The sequence below is a fragment of the Ochotona curzoniae genome, unplaced genomic scaffold (assembly GCF_017591425.1).
Source record: "Ochotona curzoniae isolate NIBS_2020 unplaced genomic scaffold, NIBS_Ocur_1.0 contig_66, whole genome shotgun sequence".
NCBI classification, from domain to species: Eukaryota; Metazoa; Chordata; class Mammalia; order Lagomorpha; family Ochotonidae; genus Ochotona; species Ochotona curzoniae.
Genome location: NW_024466512.1, coordinates 8154914 through 8177842, shown reverse-complemented (window position 1 = coordinate 8177842; position 22929 = coordinate 8154914). Strand labels below are relative to the sequence as shown.

At 54.6% G+C, this 22929-nt stretch overlaps 1 protein-coding gene across 2 annotated transcripts; it reads left to right on the top strand.

Annotated features, from left to right (window-relative positions):
• Positions 1 to 1981: 1981 nt before the first annotated feature.
• On the top strand, positions 1982 to 22164 carry BAG3 (BAG cochaperone 3). Of its 2 annotated transcripts, none has more exons than XM_040992009.1 (4): positions 1982 to 2404; positions 16574 to 16897; positions 17705 to 18094; positions 20805 to 22164. In XM_040992009.1, exons 1-4 carry the CDS (start codon positions 2231 to 2233, stop codon positions 21624 to 21626), a joined length of 1710 nt encoding a protein of 569 aa, XP_040847943.1. In that variant the 5' UTR covers positions 1982 to 2230; the 3' UTR covers positions 21627 to 22164. The 2 variants fall into 2 exon arrangements, with proteins under 2 accessions (XP_040847943.1, XP_040847942.1); XM_040992008.1 differs by having other exon boundaries at positions 20802 to 22164.
• The last annotated feature ends 765 nt before the right edge of the window (positions 22165 to 22929 follow it).

Sequence of the window (22929 nt, the reverse complement as noted above, 5' to 3'; positions counted from 1 at the left end):
GAGTTTGACTGTTTCTGTATAAATAAAGTGGACAGCTTTTGTGCAATGTCCATTATGATCATGGAATCGTAGTGGTCCATTTCTTTCCTCTTTATGCCTCATCTATGCACCCTTCTCGAGTTCCGAACTCAGCTGGAGCTGGACTCCGGCAGTGTCTAATCACCTTATCTATATTGAATTTCTGAATTGTAAAGTTGATAAAGAGTCTTTGAAAAGAAATATACACACATTAGTTATTTGTGCAGAGAGATCAGGATCACCTGAGTCTTCCTTGTGGGTGGCAGTCATGAAGTACCACAGCCATTACCACGCTTCCTAAGGTGTTAGCAGGAAACTGGAATCAGGACCCAGGACTCAAGCCCGTATGCCAATGCTGTGCGCTGGCATCATAACTGCCACGCCCAAATCCAGCCTCTGCTGAGGAGACTCAGGGGAGAATCATTCTGTTGGCAATGATTGGTAGGTCTCTCTGCCTTTGTTCTACGAGTAATTCTAGGGCAGGAAGAGGCCAGATGAAGTTTCCAAAATATTCTCTGCAATTAGAAACAGGTGCCCATGTTGATCCCAAGTGTCTCTGCAGGATGAGCATGAGCCACACGCCTTCGGTTCCAAACAGAGCTTGTTCAACACCAGACCCAGCACACTCTTCCCACTTCCTGTCCCTGTCTCCAGGATTTAGACAATCTTTTGGGTTGCAAATGCAATCTCCACTGAATTGACCAAATCATGGTTTGGTTCGGTCCTTGCTTTCCAAACAAATGGCAAGATCTGAGATAGCGAGGGCCATCTTGAACCAGGACAAAGCCCAGCTTGCAGGGGTCAACTCAGTGGAGACCAGGGCACACCTTTGTCCAGCCATCCCAAATCCAGTGTCACCAGTGGCCTCCACCAGGCCACCCGGCTCAACCCCAACGTGAGCAAACCCACGTGCCTGAGGTGCACTGGCATGTGTTGGCAGGGAGGCCTTTGTCTGCCCAAGATGTCACCAAGGCATCATGAGTGATAAGGAAGCAGTGATAACATCTCAGACTAGTGACTGGAAGGGCATGAGTATACAGTGAAACCATAGCAAGTCTAGATGGACCTGGTCTCTTTTGCTTCTGGTCTGACGGTGAAAATCCAGCAAGAGACAAAAACATACTGAGCGTTACGTTCATACGACATTGTCAAAATGGCCTGTCAGATTCTCCCATTGTTGTCCAGAGAACCTTCTGGAACCATTAAGGAGTATTGCCCCATCTATGGACTGCCTTGCAGGTGCCACTTCACTCGTGACATCACAGTTTACATCAGCAGTGGCGCAGCTGGAGGCACAGCTGTTTCAAAAGTACTAAAGACGGTTTCGGGGCGGGATCATCGGGCAACCAAAAACAAAACAGCAATTACAGAAAACACCAAGCCACCAACGGACGTTTTTTTTTCTTTCAAGTCGTTCACTGCAATGAAAGTTTCTGGAGTTGAATCACGCGCAGGTAACAAAAACCACAGACTGACGCAATCTGCTTTCTTTTTAGGCTTCCAAAGGCAGGCAGGTGAGTCTCCACGGCTCTCCCACGTTCCCCCAGCCCGCGTCGTGCAATTTAGCGTTGGGGCAGCCCAAAACGCAGTGGCTACAACACAGCGCCAAACAACGGGGCTCCCAGCACCACAAACTGTGGAGACTGGTGATGGCGGAGAGGGGCCGGAGCTTCAAGATGACTTTGTGTTTTCACAGAGGCGTCCGGAGCGGACCCCCGGGGGCACAAGGTCACGGCGCGAGTCCGGAAGCCGCCACCCCGCGGGGCGCGTCCAGGACGGCCGAGCACGCGGCCGCTCACCCTGCGGCGCCCGGGCGAGCCGGCCGGAGCCTATCCCTGAGGAGCCGGCCGGGAGGCGGCGCGCCCAGGGCGGCAGGGCCGACGCCCCGCCCCGCCCCGTGCGCCACGATTAGAGCCGTGACTCAGGGCGGAGCTCCGCTGCGGGCCGCGCCGCCGCCAACTTCTCTGGATGGGGCCAGAAGTTTCTAGCCGGCCAGTTGCTGCCGCCCTCTTCTCTGCTCCTTCCCCTTTGGCAGCGAGGAGGCTATTTCCAGACACTTCCAGCCCTCTCCGGCCACGTCACCCTCGCCTTTAATTCATAAAGGTGCCCGGCGCCTGCTTCCAGGACACGTCGGCGGCGCGCAGGGCTCTCCCTCCAGCGGCGGCCCACGCAGCGACCGTGCGCCCCCAGGCCCGAGACCCCCGCGTCCGGCATGAGCGCCGCCACCCACTCGCCCGTGGTGCAGATGGCGTCCGGCAACAGCGACCCGCTGCCCCCCGGCTGGGAGATCAAGGTCGACCCCCAGACCGGCTGGCCCTTCTTCGTGGACCACAACAGCCGTACCACGACGTGGAACGACCCGCGTGTGCCCCCTGAGGGCTCCAAGGTGAGCCGGGCCCGCGGCGTCCGGACGGGGCGTGCCCGGAGGGCCGCGGAGCTCGGGGCCGGCCGCCCCCACGATTCGGGCACCCGAGGGCCCACTCGGGGCCGAGTCGCCTCCCAGGACCCGCCCTGGACCGGCGTAGGGGCTAACGAGGCTCCCGGAACGGCCGGGCGGCTCTGTCCCAAGACCCAGAGACTGGGGATGAGGGGGCTGGAGACGGTCTAGTGGTCCGAGGTTCGGGGAGGGGCGTCCGGCCTGCTCGGCCGCGCAGACTCGGCCCCGCGGCGGCCTTGCTCGTCCGCTCGGCCCCGGAGACTGAGCCAGTGAGCGCAGTGCGTGCGGGGGATCTTTTGGAATGGCACCCCTGGTTGCGGGGTGCTTGACTTGAACCCTCCGGAGCCTGGGTCGTTTTCCTGGCTGCTTTGGGGAGTGGAGCAGGGGGCTGCTGCTGGAATCTGCTGTCCAGGCGAATGCCCTCTAGTGTGACTCTAGAAAAAGCCAGGTGCTCCTCTCCCTGGCTGCAGTTGGAGAAAAAGGAGAAAGGAAGCGCCTTTTCCTTGTTATGGAATTCAGATACTCCGCACTTGTTTCCGCAAATATCTGATGAGCGAGCCTCGAGTGTGGCAGGTGTGTGCCTCCCTACGCATGTGCAAGGAGGTGTGCCTCCTCCCGCTCAGAAATAAAAATGAAAACAGAAAATTAGAACGAGTCTGTTCCTTAGAAAAATGATAATCTCTTGGCTCCCCTGGCCGCTTTCTGTAAGTCTGAATGGTTTCACCCACATAACTACTTTGAAAAATGAGGAAATACTCTTCAAGAGAGTCTGGGTTCTAGAAGCAGTGCAAAGCTGGTAAAGATTTATAAACTTACACAATCAATTCTAGATGCTTTGTAGACCGCAATTTTAGAAGAAAGACCTGTATTATCTGCCTTTTTAAAAAAAAATTGATAAAACTTTGCCCAACTAAGAGATACTGTGCAGTCAGCAGTTTTACATTTACGAGAAATTAATTGTATGCTCATTCCTGAAAATTGATGGACGAGGCTGTAATTAGCTGGGATGGACATAATTACATATACCCTTTTGTGTGTCTGTTTGGCCCTGCGTTGGGTGGAACCCAAGCTCCTGGTGGCTCTCTTGCTGCAGATACGGGTTTCTAAAGTGGAACCCTGAGCTGGCCCTGAGGTCCCCTTCCTGTACTTATGGGGCAGCCGGATCTGTGGGCACCCTGTGTCCCCTAGCGAAGATCCAGTTTGAACGTTATTTGTTGCTAGCACTTTGTTTTCAACTTGAAACTTATCCGGCAGGTCCCCATGGGTGGCTAGGATTAGGCTGTGGTTTCATAAACCTTTCTAAGGAGAGAAAAACAGGTTGAGCTGCTCTCAAAGTCCCCAACAACTAGAAACCAGTGAGTGGATCAGAATCCTGGCCAGCCCAACCGCGGAAGGGCAGGCAGAAGGCTGAGGTTTAAAGTTTTGGAAAGCCTTTAGTCCCAGAGAATTCCTGTTTGTGAAGGTCACCCAGGCTATTGCCGAAGCTGGGACAGAGCTCTGTGGGAAGTCCTGATGAGAGGCAGTGTCTCAGTTCCCAGGAAGTCAGAAGGGGCTTGAATTGTTATGAAACTGACGCATGTTGCAGGCAGGGCATTCTTGATTCCGGAATTATCTTTGTGTCCTCTCTCTGATGGGGTCACTGCCTTCCCTCCACTGTGCATGTTTAGATTTTCGGTGGTAGCTGTGGCCAACTCCAGAAGGGCTTTCTGGCCACCTGGACTGGTCAGTGGGGCATGCTAGCAGCGGCCACTGGCAGCAAGGGGCCGCTGGTGGCAAGGGGCCTGCGGCTTCAGTCCGGTGCTTGGTTATTCACTCCTTCGGGGGTGACTCACTTGGTTTCACTTTGCTGTAGACCTAACAGAAAGCCCTCAGATCTGATTTTACTTGAAAAATAGGGTTTTTAATGTGGAGTAACAAAAGGAACAAGGCCTGAAACTGGAGATAGGCGGGCAGAGCCGAGCCTAGGTCCCTGCGAGCACCCTCATTTTCCAGAGCCAGGGCTGTGAGCGAGTGAAGGTCAGGAACGTGGGGCGACTCAGCTGGGCAATGTTTGCAGTCTGATCCTGTCGGTGAAGAACTGGAAAGGAGAAAGCCTAGAACCTAGTGTGTGACTTGGCCTCCATAACCCGCCCAGTGGTTGGTCTTCCTGTATCCTGGTTTTTACTGAGGAGCAAGGGAAGGCAGGATCCCGTTTTCTGCACAAGTTGGCTTCCTACTGACCTGGCAGGTTCCTGCCGGTCCAGGCTCCTCCCAGACAGAGGGTTGGCGTTCACTTTGGAGTCAGGACATGCACATTTCCTGTGAGGCCACGCCCCCGGCTTGCTGCCCTGGATAAACAGCCATTCCCTCTTGTGCTCCCTGGGGGGAACAGGGCCACCCTAGCTCTGGGTCTTCAGGGTCGCCCAGGCAGTGTGCAAAGCGGCGGAGGGAGCCATCTGAGATGTCTGTTCCACTGTGGAATGGAGCTCAGAAATCTCCCATGGTTTCTGGTCATCCTGATGGTGCCCATTGGCCCTGGATTCACTCCAGGTCCGTGAGCCGCTCTGGTAGGCAGGGAGTTGGGATTGGATTCTCCTGAGGGAGACCTGCTTCCCATCAGGTCCTCGGGAGTTCTGTCCCAGCTGCCACGTGGTTCCTCGTGCATGCTGTTCCTGGACTTCCGGAAGGGAGTGTTGGGGGGACGAGTGGGGACAGCATCCTGTGGAGTCTAGCAGGGGGCAGGTGAGCTGGAGATCCTCCTACAGCCCCGGAAGAAGCGAGCCCCCGTCCTGCTTTCCCAGCAGAACCTCTGTGATCTGTGGCACCCAGGTCCCCGGAGAGGGGGAGAGGTCGAAACCTTTTTCAGAGGCAGTTGGCACCGTGTGGGTTATGTCCGCAGTGGACCTGTTCGCTCTCCTTCAGGTTCACCAGAGCCTCCGGAATGTTCTCAGAGATGAGCCCATTTTGTCCTCTCCTGATCGATGGCAAGCTCCTCAGCGGGAGTAGTGCGTTGGAGTCACTGCTGAATGGACTTTGGTCAAACCATGATCTGTCACAGGACAGATGAGGGGCCTGGTCAGATGTCTTGAGAATCCAGCTCCTGGAAGACCCTCATGTGCCCCTTCAACAACAGCCTGTGTTTGGCTCACGTGAGAACTGCCCCTGTTATGTGGGGGAGACTCAAGGATAGCGTCAGTCTGGCGGAGTGGGCAGGCTTTGCCGGCAGCCAGGGCCGGGGAGGCCCAGTGCTGATGCTGGCCGGGTTGGTGAGTCACGAGGCTTGAAACCACTGTGCGCCTTGGTTAGCACTGTGCTTCTCCTGGGATGACACACTGCTACCTTAGGTAAACTGCACCATAGGTTTATTACTTCTTGACATTTAACAAGGATGCTCTGATGTTTATCATCCCAAATAGGAAACCGTAGATAATCTCAGCTGCCTCATTCTCCTTGCGGTTTTGCTGTTTCAGTGCTTAGACACCTTGTGTAGAACTGGGGTTGGGTGGGAGAACTTTAAGCTTCTCCGGCATGGACAGATCTTCATGGTTGCCCAGGTCACTCTCTGGGCCTCCTGCTTCCCATGGACCTGCACTAGCTTTGCACCCCTAACCTGCTTCTGCCTTGGAACTTCCACAGCTGGACTCTGGAGGGAAGATTCCAGATCCTTCGTCTTGCAGCTAAAGGGGTTGATCTCTGTCACTGGGCTCTCTGGACACCAAGTCTTCCTGTCTTTGGGGCATTGACAGCCTTGTAGAAACCAGGCAGCTTGCAGAAGCTTAATGTGAGAATTTCTTTAGTGAATAATGAGTATAAGACGTGCTTGGATATATGTGCCAGGTGGGAGTGGGCTGCTGCCAGCCTTCTCTCTAAAGCCTCCATTCGGCTCTTTGAGCCAGAAGCTGTTAAGTGTGATTAGTGAGTGGGGAGACAGGCCTAGCCCTCGGCAAAGCAGGAAGACTCGGTAACCTCACTGCCTGCAGGGTGACAGGCTGTGCTCTGCGGCTCTGGCTGCTGTTGCCTCAGCTGCAGGTCAGAACCACCCTGAGTCCACCTTGGGCCCATCGGTCAGAAGTGTGGGCCTATTTCCTGAGCTCCGTCTGAAGTAGGAGATAGGCTCATGTCTTCACTCCCTCATGCTGTCACAGGAGCACAGCGCACCCTGCATGCAAGTCACAGTGGGAAGTGGCACAGGGAGACAACCCTGCCTCGTGTCATGCTCCACAAAGCGAGTCCTGCCGCGTACTCTCACTGAAGTCTTTTTTCCCCTAAGGTTGGTGCTTTCCTGCTTTGCCTCCGGGTCTCCTCCCTGTTGAGTCCCAGAGGCCCAAGGCCAGCCATCTGTTTCATCCCCGCCTCGGTGCCTAGTGGGAGTACAGCTCTAAGAACTGAGCCAGTGGGGCCGTGGGAGCAGGAGACCTGGGCTTGGTCACTCCAGCACCTGTGCTGAAGCAAGTGTAGGACACACCTGCCAGGAGCCTGGTATTAGGGCCTCAGTCCTGTGGCATTGTCCTGCACACCTGCCTGCCTTCCCCAGATGAACCCTGGAGGCCAGCTCCTTGTGAGCAGTTTCTGAAATGTCTTTTTCTGCCCAAAAGGCTTCAGGATTCATTCCATGCATCCGTGGAGAAGCACTCTTTCACTTTTTAATTTTGAGGGGCAGGGTGTGGATGCTCCCGCCCCATTCATTTGTTCACTTCCCAGATGTTGGCAGCTACTGGGCTGGCTAGACCTGAACCAGGTCTCCCAGATGGGTGGTAGGAAGCCAGTGGAGCCGTCCCTGTTGCATTCCAGGGTCCACGTTGACAGGAAGGTGGCATTGGGAGCTGGAACTGGGAATTGAACCCTGGCAGTCTAACCTAGGACACAGGCATCTTTGGGCTCCCGCAGTAGCGCTCTCTTTCTACCAGTGACTCAGCATCATCTTAAAAAGCACTTTCACATTTCTTTGACAGAGGAACAGAACGTGCTGTGTCCACTAGCCCTGGATTCATGCCTATATACATGCAGCAGAGTAGGGGTTGGGGTGGACAAGCCACAAGCCCCACTAGGGTGGCACGATCCAGGTAGCTGGGTCATCACAGCTGTGTTCCAGGGTCTGCATTTGCAGGAAGCTGCAACTGTGAGCTAGAGCTGGGACTTGGCCCCAGTAGGGGATGTGGGCGTCTTAACCTCGGTGCCAGATGCCCGCCCCTGCGCAGTATCTTGGAGCAGGCCTGGTGCAGAGACCTGGAGCCAGTGGCAGCAGACCTCGCCGGCAGCTGCAGGAAGCAGCCCTGTGCTGGGCAGGGGGACTGTCCTGGACTTTCCTTCACTGTGGCTGGCAGTGAGATTTGACTTTGTATTTGTGAAGCCTTTTCTTTGCTGTCAGTTCAGGAAAGCCCAGACTGCTGGCCACCTGTGTCAGAAGCCTGTAAACACTTGAGGTGCCAGCTCAGGGCTGTGCCCTGGTAAGCCTTGCCCCGAAAATCCTTGGCATCCTGCTGGAGCAATCCTTTCCTGCTGCAAAATAACTTCCCCTGCTCATTAAAGTAGAATTACAGAGGATTTTTTTTTTAAAATCATTTGAAAAATCCTGCCTGGACACTGAATGAGTGAGTGGCTTAAAAATCCAGTGGGAGAAAAGCATATGCAGCAGGGAGAGCAGCCACTTCCTGGCCGAGCCTTCTGGAGCAGGGTCAGAGCAGGGCTGGACCCCCTGCCACCTGGACAGGGTCTTGGTGCAGAGGCCCTGGTCTGGCTGTGCCCCGTGCCAGGCGCCGGTGCACGGTTGGTTGGGGTCACGGTGATGGTGACTGGTGCAGTGAGCCTGTCCTGCCTCAGCTGGCCTGATGACTCAGCACGAAGCCCTGGCGCCTTCACACTGAGTGTTCCAAGTCTGAGCTCCAGCCCAGCTTCGCCAGGGCAGTGAAACGCTTCCCCTCCTGCTAGGTTTTGCTCCAAGATGATGAAGGGTTTGGCGACACAGGCGTGTTAGCACAGTGTACAGGTGGAGTAGGAACGGTGAAGGGGTTAGTGTGTCTCTGGCTTCCCTATCAGACAGGCTTAGAGTCTAGACTCCCAGGTCAGTCGCCTTGCCTTCTGTAACAGGGCCATTCTCCTGTTGAGAGAATCCAGGGGGATGTGCAGGAAGGTACAGCAGCTATGCAGTCCCTGGAGACCTCGGCAGCCTCTGCTGTGGCGTAGGAGAAGCCAGTGGGGTGGCAGTGTTCCCAGAGCTGGAAGGAGCTGGAAGCTCAACGGGGGTATGGAGTTAATGGTCGCCCTGGGAGGAAAGCTATGAGAGGCTGCCTAGGGCAAGCAGCAGAGCGTCCCAGGTCTCACCACAGTCAGAGAGGGTCTCCTCTGGTTCTGCTGCCACGGACAAGCTGAGAGCTTTTCCTTTGGAAGTGTCTTTTGTAGGTGCCACCTTCCACAGGCACCCTGACAGCACACCTGCGTGGCTGGCATGTCGCAGGTGGGCAGGTCCTGTGCTTGACCCACATTCTCAGGACGTCCAAGTCCCTGAGAGGCCGTGGGAACTACCAGCTGTGAGGTCGCTTTTCCTCGGCTCTTGAAATTCAGACTTCTTGGCATGGAAGGTGCAGGTTCCTTTCCATTTGTGAGTCTTGGCTTTAGATTGATGGAAGCGGGTGGCTCTGCTTTTTTTTCCTGAATTAGATAATCCCCCCAGATTTATTTAATGCATTTATATTTATTTGTTTAAAGGCATAGTTACAGAGAGAGGGAGGGAGAAAGATCTTCCATCTGCTGGTTCACTCTCCAGACAGCCATAGCAGTCAGAGCTGGGCTGATGGCAGGCTGATGGCAGGCTGATGGTGGGAGCTGCCACCTGGGTGGCAGGGGTCCAAGCACTTGGGGCTTCCTCCGCTGCTTTGCTAGCACATTAGCAGGAGGCTGGAATGGAAACAGAACAACTGGGCCTCAAACCAGTGCGCATATGGAATGCTAAAACTGCAAATAATGTCTTGACCCTCTGTGCCACAATGCTGGCCTAAGGCTGATTTATTTTAAAGGCAGAATTACAAAGAGAGAAAGCAATCTGATGTGGATTCACCCTTCAAATGGCCATGTTGCCAGAGCTGAGCCAGTTCGAAGCCAGGAACCAGGAATTTCATCTGGGCTTCCCATGTGATTTTTTTTTTTTTTTTTTTTTTTTTGCAAAGTCAGATACACAGAGAGGAGGAGAGACAGAGAGGAAGATCTTCCATCTCATGATTCACTCCCCAAGTGACTGCAACAGCCAGTGCTATGCCGATCTGAAGCCAGGAGCCAGGAATTTCTTCCAGGTCTCCCACATGGGTGCAGGGTTCCAAGGCTTTGGTTCGTCCTCAACTGCTTTCCCAGGCTACAAGCAGGGAGCTGGATGGGAAGTGGAGCTGCCGGGATTAGAACTGGCACCCATATGGGATCCTGGCGTGTTCAAGGCGAGGACCTTAACCACTAGGCCGCTGAGCTGGGCCCTCCCATGTGACTTAGAAGGGCCCAAATACTTAGACCAGATGCATTAGCAGAGAGCTTGTTCAGAAATGAAGCAGTAGGGACCCAAATTAGTGCCCATCTGGGATGCCAGGCATCGGGTTATCCTGCTATGCCACAAGGCCACTCCCAGGAAGCAGGTAGTTGTCAATTTTCCTAAATCCATGAGTTCAGAAGCAGAATGTCCCTTGGATGGGGTTCTCAGCCTGGCTGTGCACTCCGATGTGTACCACTCCCAGGGTCCAGGGAGGCCAGATGCGGCTGTGAGCACTGCCCCTGGTGGAGGAGATGCCCAGCACTGGCCAGCAGTTGTGTGTGTGTCCTGTGAGCGACCTCGAGGGTGTTGAAGACACATGGACACGGCAGCAGGTGTTCTGCCAGGCAGCCCTTCCTGTGTGTGGCTCCTCCCTGCTTCCTGCCTGAAGATGTGAGCACCAGCCCCAAGTCTGAGCTGTTCCCTTCCCAGCAGCAGCTGCCTGGGGCCTGCAGCTAGGCTAGGTCGTGAAACTTCAGCTGCAGCTCTCAGCAGGGAAGATGGGTTCTTGCCAATTAGTGCTTCTTGGCCCCCTGGCAAGAGTCACTCACAGTTGGCCTCTGGCAGCAGCTGCTTAAGAGATGCTAGGCCCATCATCGCTGCGGGATGAGGGACAGTTGTGGAGCAGGGTGGCCTAGTTTCCACAGGCTTTCCTCTGCCCTGCTGGACTAGCCTGGGCAGAAAGCCTGGGCAAGGATGGAAAATGTCAGAACTGGGCAAACTGGGTCTGTAGCTAGGAACTCTGCCCAAGGCGTCACAGCTCTTGAGCCCCAGGAGGGATTGGCACCTAGGGTATCAGGCACAGGTCAGGGCGCCCGCTTGTTCTGTCCTGTTTGGAGCTCTTTGCAAGGTAAGGCCGTGTTGGTTTCAGCTCCTTCAGTGAAAACACCCAGAGACTCCCTCCTCCCCACTATCTTATAGTTCTAGGATAATGTGTGTTGCATTAATAATAGGACACGCTTCCAGTCACCTGTGTTTCACAGAGCTATGGCCAGCATTGACCTCTTGTCCTACCAGGAGTCTCGGGTACTTCAGACTCTGGACTGTGGCCCGAGCTTGCTAGGATTTGGTGAGTGTATTGAAGTAGCTGGGGTTAATGCCCAGTTCTGGTCCTGGCTCCAGCTTGCAGCTCGTCCAGACCCTGCTCAGTCTGTTGGGTCCTTGGATCGAGGTTCTGGATTCAGGCCCAGCCCTGCACTGGTCGTTAAGGGCATATGGAGAGTGAGCCAGCATATGAGAGTTCTGTTCTAAATAACAAATCCTATGTATCTCGTGGGTTGGTCTGTGATGTGCCCATAACAGAGTGGTGAGTGATGGGGGAGACCCCGTTCTTGAGTCACAGTTTGGAGGGTACAGAAGGATTTCAGTTTGGTCTTGGGATGGAGACAGCTGCTTATTCACTGAATGTCTGGTAGCATGTGCTTCCTTGAGATGGCTCATTACACTGGCATTTTCTCAGGGCCTTGCAGCCCAAGTTCACACTTAGAAGAAGTTTCCTTTGAGTGTATGTTTCCTCCTGAGTAGGGTTGAGTCCAGCCGCCTGACCTTGATCCAGGTCCTGGGAATATGGGGAGGTCCGTTGCTAGTAAAATGCCAACACTTGGCTGTGTGAAGGCTCTCTGGCCTATAAACCAGTTAGTAGACTCAGTGTCCCATTTCACATTACAGGGCTGGGAAGGCAGGAGATGCTACGGGGCGGTCCTGGGGCTGTTGCTGTCACCCTGGTTCAGCCCACAGTCACAGTGGCTGTGGTTTGCAGGTGTGGAGGCCATGGTTTAGAGAACTGTGCCACACCAAGGCTGACGAGCAGTGGATGAGGCAAAGTCGACCCTTCTGGGCTGTCTCACCAATGTGTGAATGTGTGTACCTCCTGTTTGGACCTGGCAGGACCTGTGAGCTGCTGTTCCCCGCCTGTCCTGGGATGTGGGACTCAGCAGCCACCTCCTCTGGGTTGGTCACGTAGCTCTTTGGGGTGCCTAGAGGTCCAGCTTTCAGGTAAGGTGGGAGTGCAGTGAGGAGTGATCATGGGCAGGTCGGTAGTGTTTCTGTCTCTGGGGCTGTGACGTCCGGCCACAGCGGACGTCTGAGCAGGCTTCTTCATACCCCACACTGAGTCAGCTTTCTGGGGCTTCAGGGGTGCCTTTTGGCACGTTTCCTGGGCACATACCATTTCTGCTCTGTGAGTTGCCTCCTTTTCATCTTCCTTTTGAGAAAGTGGAGGTGGAAGAGAGCAGGGTCGCAGTTGTTTCTCTAGCGTACAGTAGGGGCAGAGCCACAGTAGGAACTAGTTCAGCTTCTCCCGGGTCACATGGCTGTCCCCGACTATCCTGTCCCCCGTGCTCACATCACTGGCCAAAACAAGCTGCACTGTTGAGAAACAGAGACGCTCTTCAGCTCAGCCCAGCTCAGCCCAGCTCAGCCCAGTGCAACCCAGCGCAACCCAGCACAGCTCAGCCCAGCCCAGCACCACCCAGCTCGGCTCAGTCCAGCTCAGCGCAGCCCAGCCTAGCCTAGCCCAGTCCAGTGCAGCCCAGCCTAGCCCAGTCCAGTGCAGCCCAGCCTAGCCCAGTCCAGTGCAGCTCAGCTCAGCCCAGCCCAGCCCAGCCCAGCGCAGCCCAGCCCAGCCCAGCGCAGCCCAGAACCTGACCTCAGACTTTCTGTAATATCTTCCACTTAATGGGGCCCATCTGGGCTCCCCAGGGGTCATTTTCCCACTCTTTGACTGAGCTTTCTCCTGGGGTTGTTGGGCGCCATGGGACACACCTAGAAGGGTTTTAACGCAGTACCAGAGGGCATAAATGCATGTATGCGGCAAGCAGGGACAGGCCCTTAATTCCTCATTGGCTTTTGTGTCTATCCCTGATGTCTCAACTCCAGTGGGTTGAGCTGCAGGCTGGCCACTGGAGATTGCAAGGATGGGTGGCACATGTGCCTGCCCTTAACATGGGGTCACACAGCCTCCCCACTTTGTCCCCAGCCCCTGAGGAGGTAGTTTCTCAGGTGAGGTCTGAAAGAGGCTGGTGTGATGGAGGCCATCTCTGACATGGGCTTGAATTTGAAAACTCAGCTACATCCTGTGCATAGGATAAGGGAATTAAAAATATTATGCATTATTCGTTTAGTTTCTCACTGAAAAATCATTTTTTGCTGGACTGTAAATGACAGTACCGCCCTGTTGCAGGTGGGGCCTTTATCTTAGTGCAAGCTGAGCGGTGAGGGCTGGCAGGGACACTTGGCTGTGGGGACAGCTTCCACAGTGCAGTGCTTCTCAGGAGTTTCATTTCTGCTTTACATTGTTTTCATTCATGTAGAAATATTTAATTGTATAGCCTGTAGCTTTGATGTGATGATTTTCTTATCATTTACCTAAGTCAGTGCTTTCCTGAACAAAATCCCTTGTTGGGGAGTGGGGGGTGGGAAGGGGTAGGGCTGAAACACTTTTTTTTTTTCTTGAAGATTTTTTTTATTTAAGACAGAGTTATAATTCCACATGGGCCCTGGCTTGTGTCCTGGCTGCTCCAGTTCCCTGCTAATGTGGCTGAGAAAGCAGCGGAGGGCGGCCCAAGGGCGTGAGCCCTGCCGCCCACAGGGGAGAGGCGAGGACCTTCGGCCCCTTGGCTTCAGTCTGGCCCAGTCCTAGCTGCTGTAGCCTTTCAGGGTGAAGCAGCAGCTGGAACGTATCTGTGTAACTCTGGCCTTCAAATAAATCATCTTGAAAGAGAAAAAAGAAGAAACTCTGCGATTTGTTGGTTTACTTCCCAGATGGGTGCAGAAATTGGGGCTGGAACTGCATTCAGGTCTGCCATGTGGATGCAGGGGTCCACAAATGTGGACCATCTTCTCTTGCTTTCCCAGGTGCATTAGCAGGAAGCTGCATGGGAAGCAGAGCAGCCAGGACTCAAAATGGTGTCCAGCTGCACAAGCAGAGGCTTAACCCTCTGCACCACACTAGCCCTTGGGCATTTTTTTTTCCTAAGTTTTTTAGTTGTTATTTGACAGGCAGAAAATTTACTGTAAAATTACAAAAAGGTCTTCTGCCCACTGGTTCACTCCCCAGATGGCCACAATAGCCGGAACTGAGCTGATCCGAAGTCAAGGCCTCTTCCGGTTTTCCCACGTGGGTGCAGGGAGCCTAACCACCTGGGCTTTCCTTTGCTACTTTCCCAGGCAATAAGCGGGGAGCTGGGTTGGAAGTGGATCAGCTGAACATGAACTGCCCATATGGGATGCTGGTGCCACGAGCAGAGGATTAGCAGGTTATGCCACTATGCTGCATGCCTCTCCAGCCCCCCCCCCCCCACTGCCCCTTTAAGGTTTGTCTTTATCTGAAAGGCAGAATTTTGTAGAGACAGAGAGAGCTGGAACTTCTTATGTGTGCAGTTTTTTTTTTTTTTAAATTAAATAGCCTAAAGTGAGTTATTGAAACATACCCTGGGATGCTAATTTCAGCTGGTGGTGGCAGCTTGCCCAGAACCCCATGCTCACAGGGTCGGTGGCAGCTCCCTGGCCTCACCTCCTTACTGCCAGCCAAGGGACCCCTTTCACTATCGTCCTGGGTCACCCCGTGCCTGCTGGGCCTCCATGTTAGGAGACAGCAATGTCAGGGCTACACAGAAGGTACTGTGGGACAGGATTGTACAGGGGCATATGTATTTCCCACCACCCAGAAGACAAGAGGAACTCCAGAAGGTTCTTTCAAGTCCCTTCCTGGCTGTGCCCCCACTCTGTGGGTGGTCATTGTTTGGCATCCGTCACTGTTAGCTGTCCTCACCCTCCATTCCTCTGGCCCACGGAGTCTGGGCAGCATGGTGTTGTGCCTGGGTAGGGGGCTTCTTCTGTTGGTTGCCTCTGGGTGTCCCTTTTCATGGTCTTCTAAATCCCCCACTGCAGGCTCAGTGTTGCTCCACTTTCTATTAAGGGGAGGCCCAAGTTTCCTGAAGTGAGGCTTTGGTGCCCTGGGCTAAGAGAACTGTTTGGAACAGGGAAGAATGAACTTGGCTTCTAGCTGGGTTGTCTCCACCCTCAGGAGCCCCATCTCCCCCTGCCTCGGCATCTTCTAAACAGGCCTTGCTGGTTTGTTGTCCCCAGGGGCCCACCAGTGTGGGGTGAACACATCCTGAGTGCTGGGCTCCAGGGAGTATGCTGTGGCTGAGGCTTCTGTGTATGTCTGGGAAGAAGCAGTGAGCCTGCAGGCAGCTGGCAGAGGTGCTACCACCGGCAGTTTGTGCAGCCCCAATTGTGGCTGGAGGAAGGGGGCCCTGGGAGTGGTCACCCGGAGGACTTTCTCAGCACCTGCTGGCTCACGGCAGGAACTGGGCTCCAAATGTGGCGCCTGGACCTGCTCCCTGCTCTTGGGTGACCTGCAAGTTAAACAGTCTAAAATAATGCTGCCGCCCAAGCACGTGGGCATTCTAATCTGAGCATGCCTGCCTGCCCATGTCCCCAAGGACGAGCTGACCCCCTTGCCTCTCCCATGTGCTGGAAGGATCTCTGCGGGAGGGACCCGGTCGATGGAGCAGAAAGGACCAGGTCCTGGGGCCTACGTCTGCATGCCAATAGAAACATTGCAGCTGTGGGAATCACCTGGTGCCAGCTTCACTTCCTGCGGATATTTGCTCTTCAGAAAGATGCGCCCTAGAGGAAGCCTCATGAGCCTTGGGATGTGTACAAGTGACCCAGATCAGTGCCCACCCCTTCCCTGAGGGGCCCCTCAGGTGCCCAGGGGAGAGGGCCGCTGTGTGGTGAGATGGCGCTGCGCAGTAACTCACTGGGCTTGTCTGAAACAAGATCTCCCTGCGGTGCGTCTGCAGCGTGGCCTTCACAAGGGTCCCAAAATAGCCGGCCACTGCAGGACGACTGTGTGAGAGGGCAGCCCAGAGGGTCCCCAGCCACTGCTTGGGCGGGGGAAGCAGTGATCAGCAGGCCTGGGCCATCGCGCAGCCAGGCAGGGACTGGACTCGCCTCAAGACACTGCATGGGCAGGTGGAGTTCTGCCACCGAGCAGGGTGTGGTCAGAGGATGGAACCTGATTAAGAGGAAGTCAGGGATAAGGAGATTCTGGCCAAACCCACCCAGCAGGATTCTTGCTCCAGCCAGGCCAGGGTAAGCAGACCCTGGAGGCTGGGGAAGGGCAGAGCACTCTGCTAAATGACCCGAGCATTCAGTTAAAATGGAATCTGACCCGGAAGTGTACCAGTGAGTCTAGGAGAAGGTTTGAAAATCTGATTCAAGTTTGACTAAGCGTGGATTAAGTTGTACAAGATTAGCACAGGGAATCCCTGGCTGCTGTCCCCCCTGGGTGTTCCTGCCGATATTCCTGTGGGAGCAGCCCCTGTGCCCACTCACCTCTGCAAAAATTTCACGTCTGGAAGGTGTGCTGGTTGACACTGGACCCTGCATCCGGGGAGTTAGCTGCTCTCCCATATGCACTGGGGCCTCTCAGTGCTCCACAACTACCCTGGCTCTCCTGCCTTCTGGAGCCCCCATGGCTTCAGCCACTGGCCACCCCCGGCCTGCGTCAGGCGAGGCCAGCAGCAGGGGGCGACAGTGTGGCCCAGCTGACTATAGAAGGTCACGTACTCAAAGCTTTATCATTCCAGGTTCTGACTCATCTGTCTCTCCCCTTCCAGGAGACCCCTTCCTCTGCCAACGGCCCATCACGGGAGGGCGCCAGACTGCTGCCCACCAGGGAAGGCCACCCCGTGTACCCCCAGCTCCGACCAGGCTACATTCCCATTCCCGTCCTGCACGAAGGTGCCGAGAATCGGCAGCCACACACTTTCTATGTCTACTCCCAGCCTGGAGCACAGCGATTCCGGAGCGAGGCAGCTGCGGCCAGCCCGCAGAGGGCCCAGTCCCCCCTGCGGGCCGGGCCAGAAGCCACCCAGCCGGACAAACAGTGTGGACAGGCGGCTGCAGCGGCTGCCCAGCCCCCAGCCTCTCTTGGACCCGAGGTGAGCAGAGGCCCGGCCGGGTGGAGTGAGAGTGTTGGTAACTCAGATGTGATTTGCTGCTCCTTAGCTGGGACTGTGGCCAAGCGCCTGACAGGATTCCTGCTCCATGGGCCTCCCAGCATCATGGTCCCCGAGCACAAATCCTCGTTGCTGTCTGTCCCCGGAGTCGCAGGTGCCTCAGCTCTGAGTCTGTTGAGCTCCCCTACCTGCCAGAGTGAGAGGTCGTGTTGGCCCGGATACTGCGAGGCCCTTTGCTTCTCTCGGAGCCGAGATGTGTAACGTGACCCACGCACCAGTCACAGAAATCTTAGCAAACATAACCTGACAAGGGGAATTGCCTTCCTTGTTTTCTGGATGATTAGAGGGTGGCCCAGCGAGCAAGGGGCCTGGCCCGCCGTACCCGCGCCAGGGGCTCAGCTGAGTTAGGAGGGAAGGAGGTTAGGGAGGAGAATGGGGTGGCATAGTGACAGGAACTGTGGTGCGCGAGGCTTCCTGCGGGGCTGCTGCTGACCGAGGCACCTACACAGCTGATTCAACGCCCATCTTCAGCCCCAAGGGAGCGAGGAATCACTTCCCAGAATCCGTCGCAGCTCAGAAAGCCACAGAGCCAGGAAGAGCCTGAACCCAAGCCTCCTGCCTCTGGCGCTCTCAGCCTTAAGCCTGGCTTCTAAAAATGGAACTGTCTGCCTGTGGGAGGGAGGGCTGGAGAAATGTGTGGCCCCGAGCAGGTGCACAGTGCAGGGTGTGGTCGGAGTACCAGGGCCCCCGGTGTTCATGGCAGCGCCCTCTCCCCTCTGTCTCTTGCAGCGGTCCCAGTCTCCAGCTGCCTCTGACTGCTCATCCTCGTCCTCAACCGCCAGCCTGCCCTCTGCGGGCCGTAGCAGCCTGGGTGCACCCCCACTGCCCCGCGGCTACATCCCCATCCCTGTGATCCACGAGCACAACATCGGCCGGCCAACGGCCCAGCCCTCCTTCCACCAAGCCCAGAAGACCCACTACCCCGCACAGCCGGGCGAAAGCCAGACGCACCAGCCGGTGTACCACAAGGTCCAGGGCGATGATTGGGAGCACCGGCCCCGGCGGGCACCTTCCCCATTCAGGCCGCCCACACGGGGCATGTCCAGCCGCGAGGGCTCACCAGCCAGAAGCGGCACACCAACGCCCATTCGGGTGCACACTGCAGTCGAAAGGCCTCAGGTATGGCGGGTTCATGGTCAGCAGACTGGCTTTGGTGGCGTTTCTCTAGGTCCTGGGCAACTGGGAGAGGGGGCCTGCAAGCCAGGTCTGCGCATTCCCACCTTTGCTCAGGTGGAAGCACCTCCCTGTAGTGCCACACACTCCGAGTTTGTGGGGTGATGAGCTGGTCTTGCATCTTTCTCCCTGTGCCTTCCTGGAGTCCCCTGCAGTGCAGAAGGTCGCCATTTTTGAGGTGTTTTGGTCCATGAGCCTGCTGACAAGCACTGTGTCTTTCATCTTTTTGTTTATTTGTTTTAATATTTGTTTATCTATTGGGAGGGCATATCAAATTCACAGACAGTAGGAAAGAGATTCTGCATCCGCTGGTTCACTCCCTAAGTGGCTGCAATGGCCAGAGCTGAGCCAATCTGAAGCTAGGAGTCAGAACTCCATTCAGGTCTCCCATGTGTGTGCAAGGTCCCAAGGCTTTGGGCCATCCTTGACTGCTTTTCCAGGCCACAAGCAGGGAGCTGGAGGGTAAGTGGAGTAGCTGGAACTTGAACCAATGCCCACACAGTGTGCTGGCATTTACAAGGCGAGGATCCAGCCACCAAACCATTGTGCCAGGCCCTTGTCTTCCTCTCACAGCAGGATCCCATCATGCTGGCTGAAGAGATGGCTAGCATGGCAGGCTGGCCTGCTGAAGGTCACGGGCACAGACCTGCCTGTCTTTCAGTGGAGACATGGGATGCTGGTTTTGGAGGAAGAGGGAGTTTTCTTTAGAAATAATTTCAATCTTACCAAAGAGATCTAAGACTCATGCAGAAATCTCATACACACTGCACCCAGACTCACTGTTGACATTTCTCTGCATTGCTTTGCTTTGTCAGTTCTCTGTATAGGTAAGAGCATGTGTGGACTTCAGAACATTGATAGAACAGAGTGTTTTTTTAAAAAATGTGTTTTGGTGCAAGAACATTTTGAAATCCATGTATATATTTTCTTTAATGCATTTTCCATGAAGCTTTGAAAGAGCCCTTTCAATCTGAATTGCCAAGATTTCCCCTAGAATTGTACCAGTGATGGCCACTTGGAGTTCTCAGGTTCGGGAATGGATATTGCTACAGTGCACTGACCCAGTAGAGTCCTTGTTAAGTCTCCTTTGCTGTAGCCCTCCCGGTTCCAGGATCTAAGCCAGGAGCCTGAGTGCTGCGTGTAGCGGTCACATCCATCCCGTCCTTTCCCCCACACACACTGGGCCCCTTCAGTCTGGAGCGATTCCTTGGCTCTGCTTTGCTTCCATGACCTTGATGTTATTGAAGAGTACAGGCCATCAGGCACCCTCTCTGGGACTTCAGGGGCAGTAAGGACCAGTTAAAGATGTCTGCGTTGGCACAAGTTTCTTTCCCTCTCTCCTATCTCCCCCTCCCCCCTCTCCTCTCTTCTTTCCCCTCCCTCCCTATCACTCCCTTCCCCCTCCTTCCCTCTCTTTCCCTCCCTCCCCCTCTCTCCCTCCTCTCTCTCTGTCAATTCTGATTTTGTTTATTTGGAAAGCCAAATGACAGGAAGGGAGGGAGAGACACAGAGGAAGATTTTTTTATCTGCTGATGAACTTCCCAAATGGCTCTGACGGGGGGGGAGGGGTGGCCAGGAGCCAGGAGCTCTTTCTGGGTCTCCCACATGGGTGCAGGGGCCCAAGCACTGGGCTGTTTTCCATTGCCTTTCCAGTGCATTCGCAGGGAGCTGGATCAGAAGTTGGGCAACCAAGCTGGCACATGGCACATGGCACTCTGATGTGGGATGCTGGTGTCCTGGCTGCACCTGCTGGCAGCCCTGGCAGAAGAGGTTTGATGAAAGCAGGTGGTTGGGTCGATTTCTGAGTCCCACCTGTGGGTCAAGTGCCCTTGTGCAGACACAGTTATTTCCTACACATCTTTCCCATAATTGATGAAATGGCATCACCTGGTTCCCAGTGAGCTCCTTCCATCCACTAGCTTTGTTCCGGGCTCTCCAGGATTTGACTTAACATGATGGTGTGATTCAGTTTTTGCAATGACGTGTGCTTTGAGATGGTACATACGGTCTGATTCTAACTGCCTGATTAGTGAAATTGGGGGATGTGAGATTTTTAGGGAGGTTTTGAGTAGTCACTTATGTGCTAGAAGAAGTAAGTTGCTTCTGTTTTACAAACTCATGGCTGTCACTGAGACTACAGCTGGAAGGAAGTCAGCGTGGGAGGCCCAGGTACGAGGGTGCTGAGGCACAATTCAGGAGCTGGTGACCATGAGCATCTTGTTTATTTTCAAAAACAATGCCAGAAACCGCTGCCCTGGGCAGACACTGTTAGGGTGTCTTGGCTTTCATGGGGAGGTCTGCACCCTTCCTGCACAGCAGGCGTGGCGCGTGTGAGCAGACTGCATGGCTTAAGGTGTGGGGCCAGCCCTGCATGGGATCTGGCTGGTTTTATGTTTTAAAACTGTGCTGGCCTTTCTTTTCTGCTGTTTGAACACTCTCTGTAGAGAAATTCCTTGAGAAGTAACGCAGCCCAAGGAGGTCCCCAGAAACCCAACAGATGACTTGATTACCTATGTGGCAAATGGTTCATTTCCAGTTTATCCCGAAGGGGTGACTTTGAGAAGTTTTGTTGTAAGCCATTGTCTACTTCTTTCATTGGCTTCATAGAGCCAGTTGTTAAACCCGCCTCTATGTGCTTTCCTCTTGTTCGCAGCAGCCCATGGCCCATAGAGAATCGCCACCTGCTCCCCAGCCGGATAGCAAGCCAGAAAGTAAGCCAAGCCCGGCTGGACCAGACCTCCTTCCTGGACACATCCCGATCCAAGTGATCCGCAAGGAGGCCGATTCCAAACCCACTTCCCAGAAGCTGCCCCCACCCTCAGAGAAGGCGGAAGTAAAGGTGGTCCCCGCCCCGGTTCCCGGTCCTTCTCCTAGTCCCACCCCTGCCCCTGTTCCCGCTTCCCCTAGGAATGTGGCTACAGAGGAGAGGGCGGCCCCCAGCCCCCCTCCCGCTGACACCACCTCCCTCAAGCCTGGAGAAGCTGAGGCGCCCCCCAAACACCCAGGGGTACTCAAAGTGGAGGCCATCCTGGAGAAGGTGCAAGGGCTGGAGCAAGCTGTGGACAACTTCGAAGGCAAGAAGACTGACAAAAAGTACCTGATGATTGAAGAGTATTTGACCAAAGAGCTGCTGGCCCTGGATTCCGTGGACCCCGAAGGACGAGCTGACGTGCGTCAGGCCAGGAGAGACGGGGTCCGGAAGGTCCAGACCATCTTGGAGAAACTCGAGCAGAAAGCCATCGATGTGCCTGGTCAAGTCCAGGTTTACGAACTCCAGCCAAGCAACCTTGAACCCGACCGGCCGCTGCAAGAGATTATGGAGATGAGTGCCATGGCGGCAGACGAGGGGAAGAAGGGAGCTGGAAACACGGAAGATCCGCAGGCTGAGATGCAACAGCCAGAAGCCAAAGAGGGAGTTGCAAGCCCCGGCGGCAGCAGCGGTGCGCCGGACCCCTCTGGGAGCCCTGCGACAGCGTAGTCCCTGTGCGGTGCGAGTCGGACCTGGAGACTTGGGCTGCTCGTGTGCATTGGGGGGGTTTAAGTTGCATGCATTTCAGGGACTTGAAATCTGTTTTTGTTATTTGTAGCTGCTTGGGACGCAGTGATCTGGCTGGAGGCGAAACACGAATATAAGGGCTAAAAGGAAAACAATGCTTCCGTCCACACCCTCATTCTGTGCAAATAAAGAAGTTGCTTGTTAATTCTGAAGTTGAACCCCATTGCTTGTTTTGGGGCCGTTTATGTGTGGGCCCCACATTAGCGGTGGTTCTTTTGTTACTGTCTTCCTTTAGCTCTGGATTGAAGGAGTTTTTTGGGGAGTAGATGGGAAGTATTTCCCTCACATAAAGATACAACTCAACTTTTCAGAAATGTTGCCTTTTTTAAATGAGGTGATATCCATCTCATAGTTCAAATATCTAACTTTAGAAAGAATAAACTGTGCAAGGAGCCATAGAAATATCTGTATGTTGGATGACTTTATGCTACGTCTAAAAAGAAAATAAAGTGATAAGTTAGAGTTGTTTGTGTGTGTATTTTTTTGTTTGTTTTTAGTATTTGTTTTCATCAGAAAGGCAGACTTACAGAGAGAAGGAGAGACAGAAAGATCTTCCGCCTGTTGGTTCACTCCCCAAGTGATCACAACAGCCAGAACTGAGCCAGTCTGAAGCCAGGAACCAGAAACCTCTTCTGGGTCTCCAGTATGGGTGGAGAGTCCCAGGGCTTTGGGCCATCTTTTGCTTTTCCAGACCACAAGCAGGGAGCCTGGTGGAAAGTGGAGCAGCTAGGACATGAACCGCCACCCATATGGGATCCCGTGCTTGCAAGGGGAAGATTAGCCAGTTGAGCTATTGTGCCGGGCCCCTGTGTGGTTTCTAAAATTCGAGAAAGAGCAGCAGCACCAAGATTGTTCCCAGCTGCTATCAGACTCGGTGGGAGGTGCTTGGTGAGCCTGCTCTAGACTCTGTGACGTCTACCATTCCAGCTCATGAGGTTGGGGCTTCAGCCCTATTTTTACTAGAGGCTCAGACTGTAGCTTGGCTCTGGGAAGACCTGGCAGAGACTTGGGTGACAGTCCCAGGCAACAGTGGAGGAGCCACTGGACAACACCTCAGGCCTCACCAAGGGGCTGGGATGGTTTGCAAGTGTACTGAGAAGCCCATTCCCACCACTGCCGAAATGTTTGGCAGAGTTCAGGTCCCTGCAGGATGGACATGCACGCTCAGTATGCTTGTGCCATCTTTATCTGACACCTGAGTCACCAGCCCTCTGTGCCCTCATTG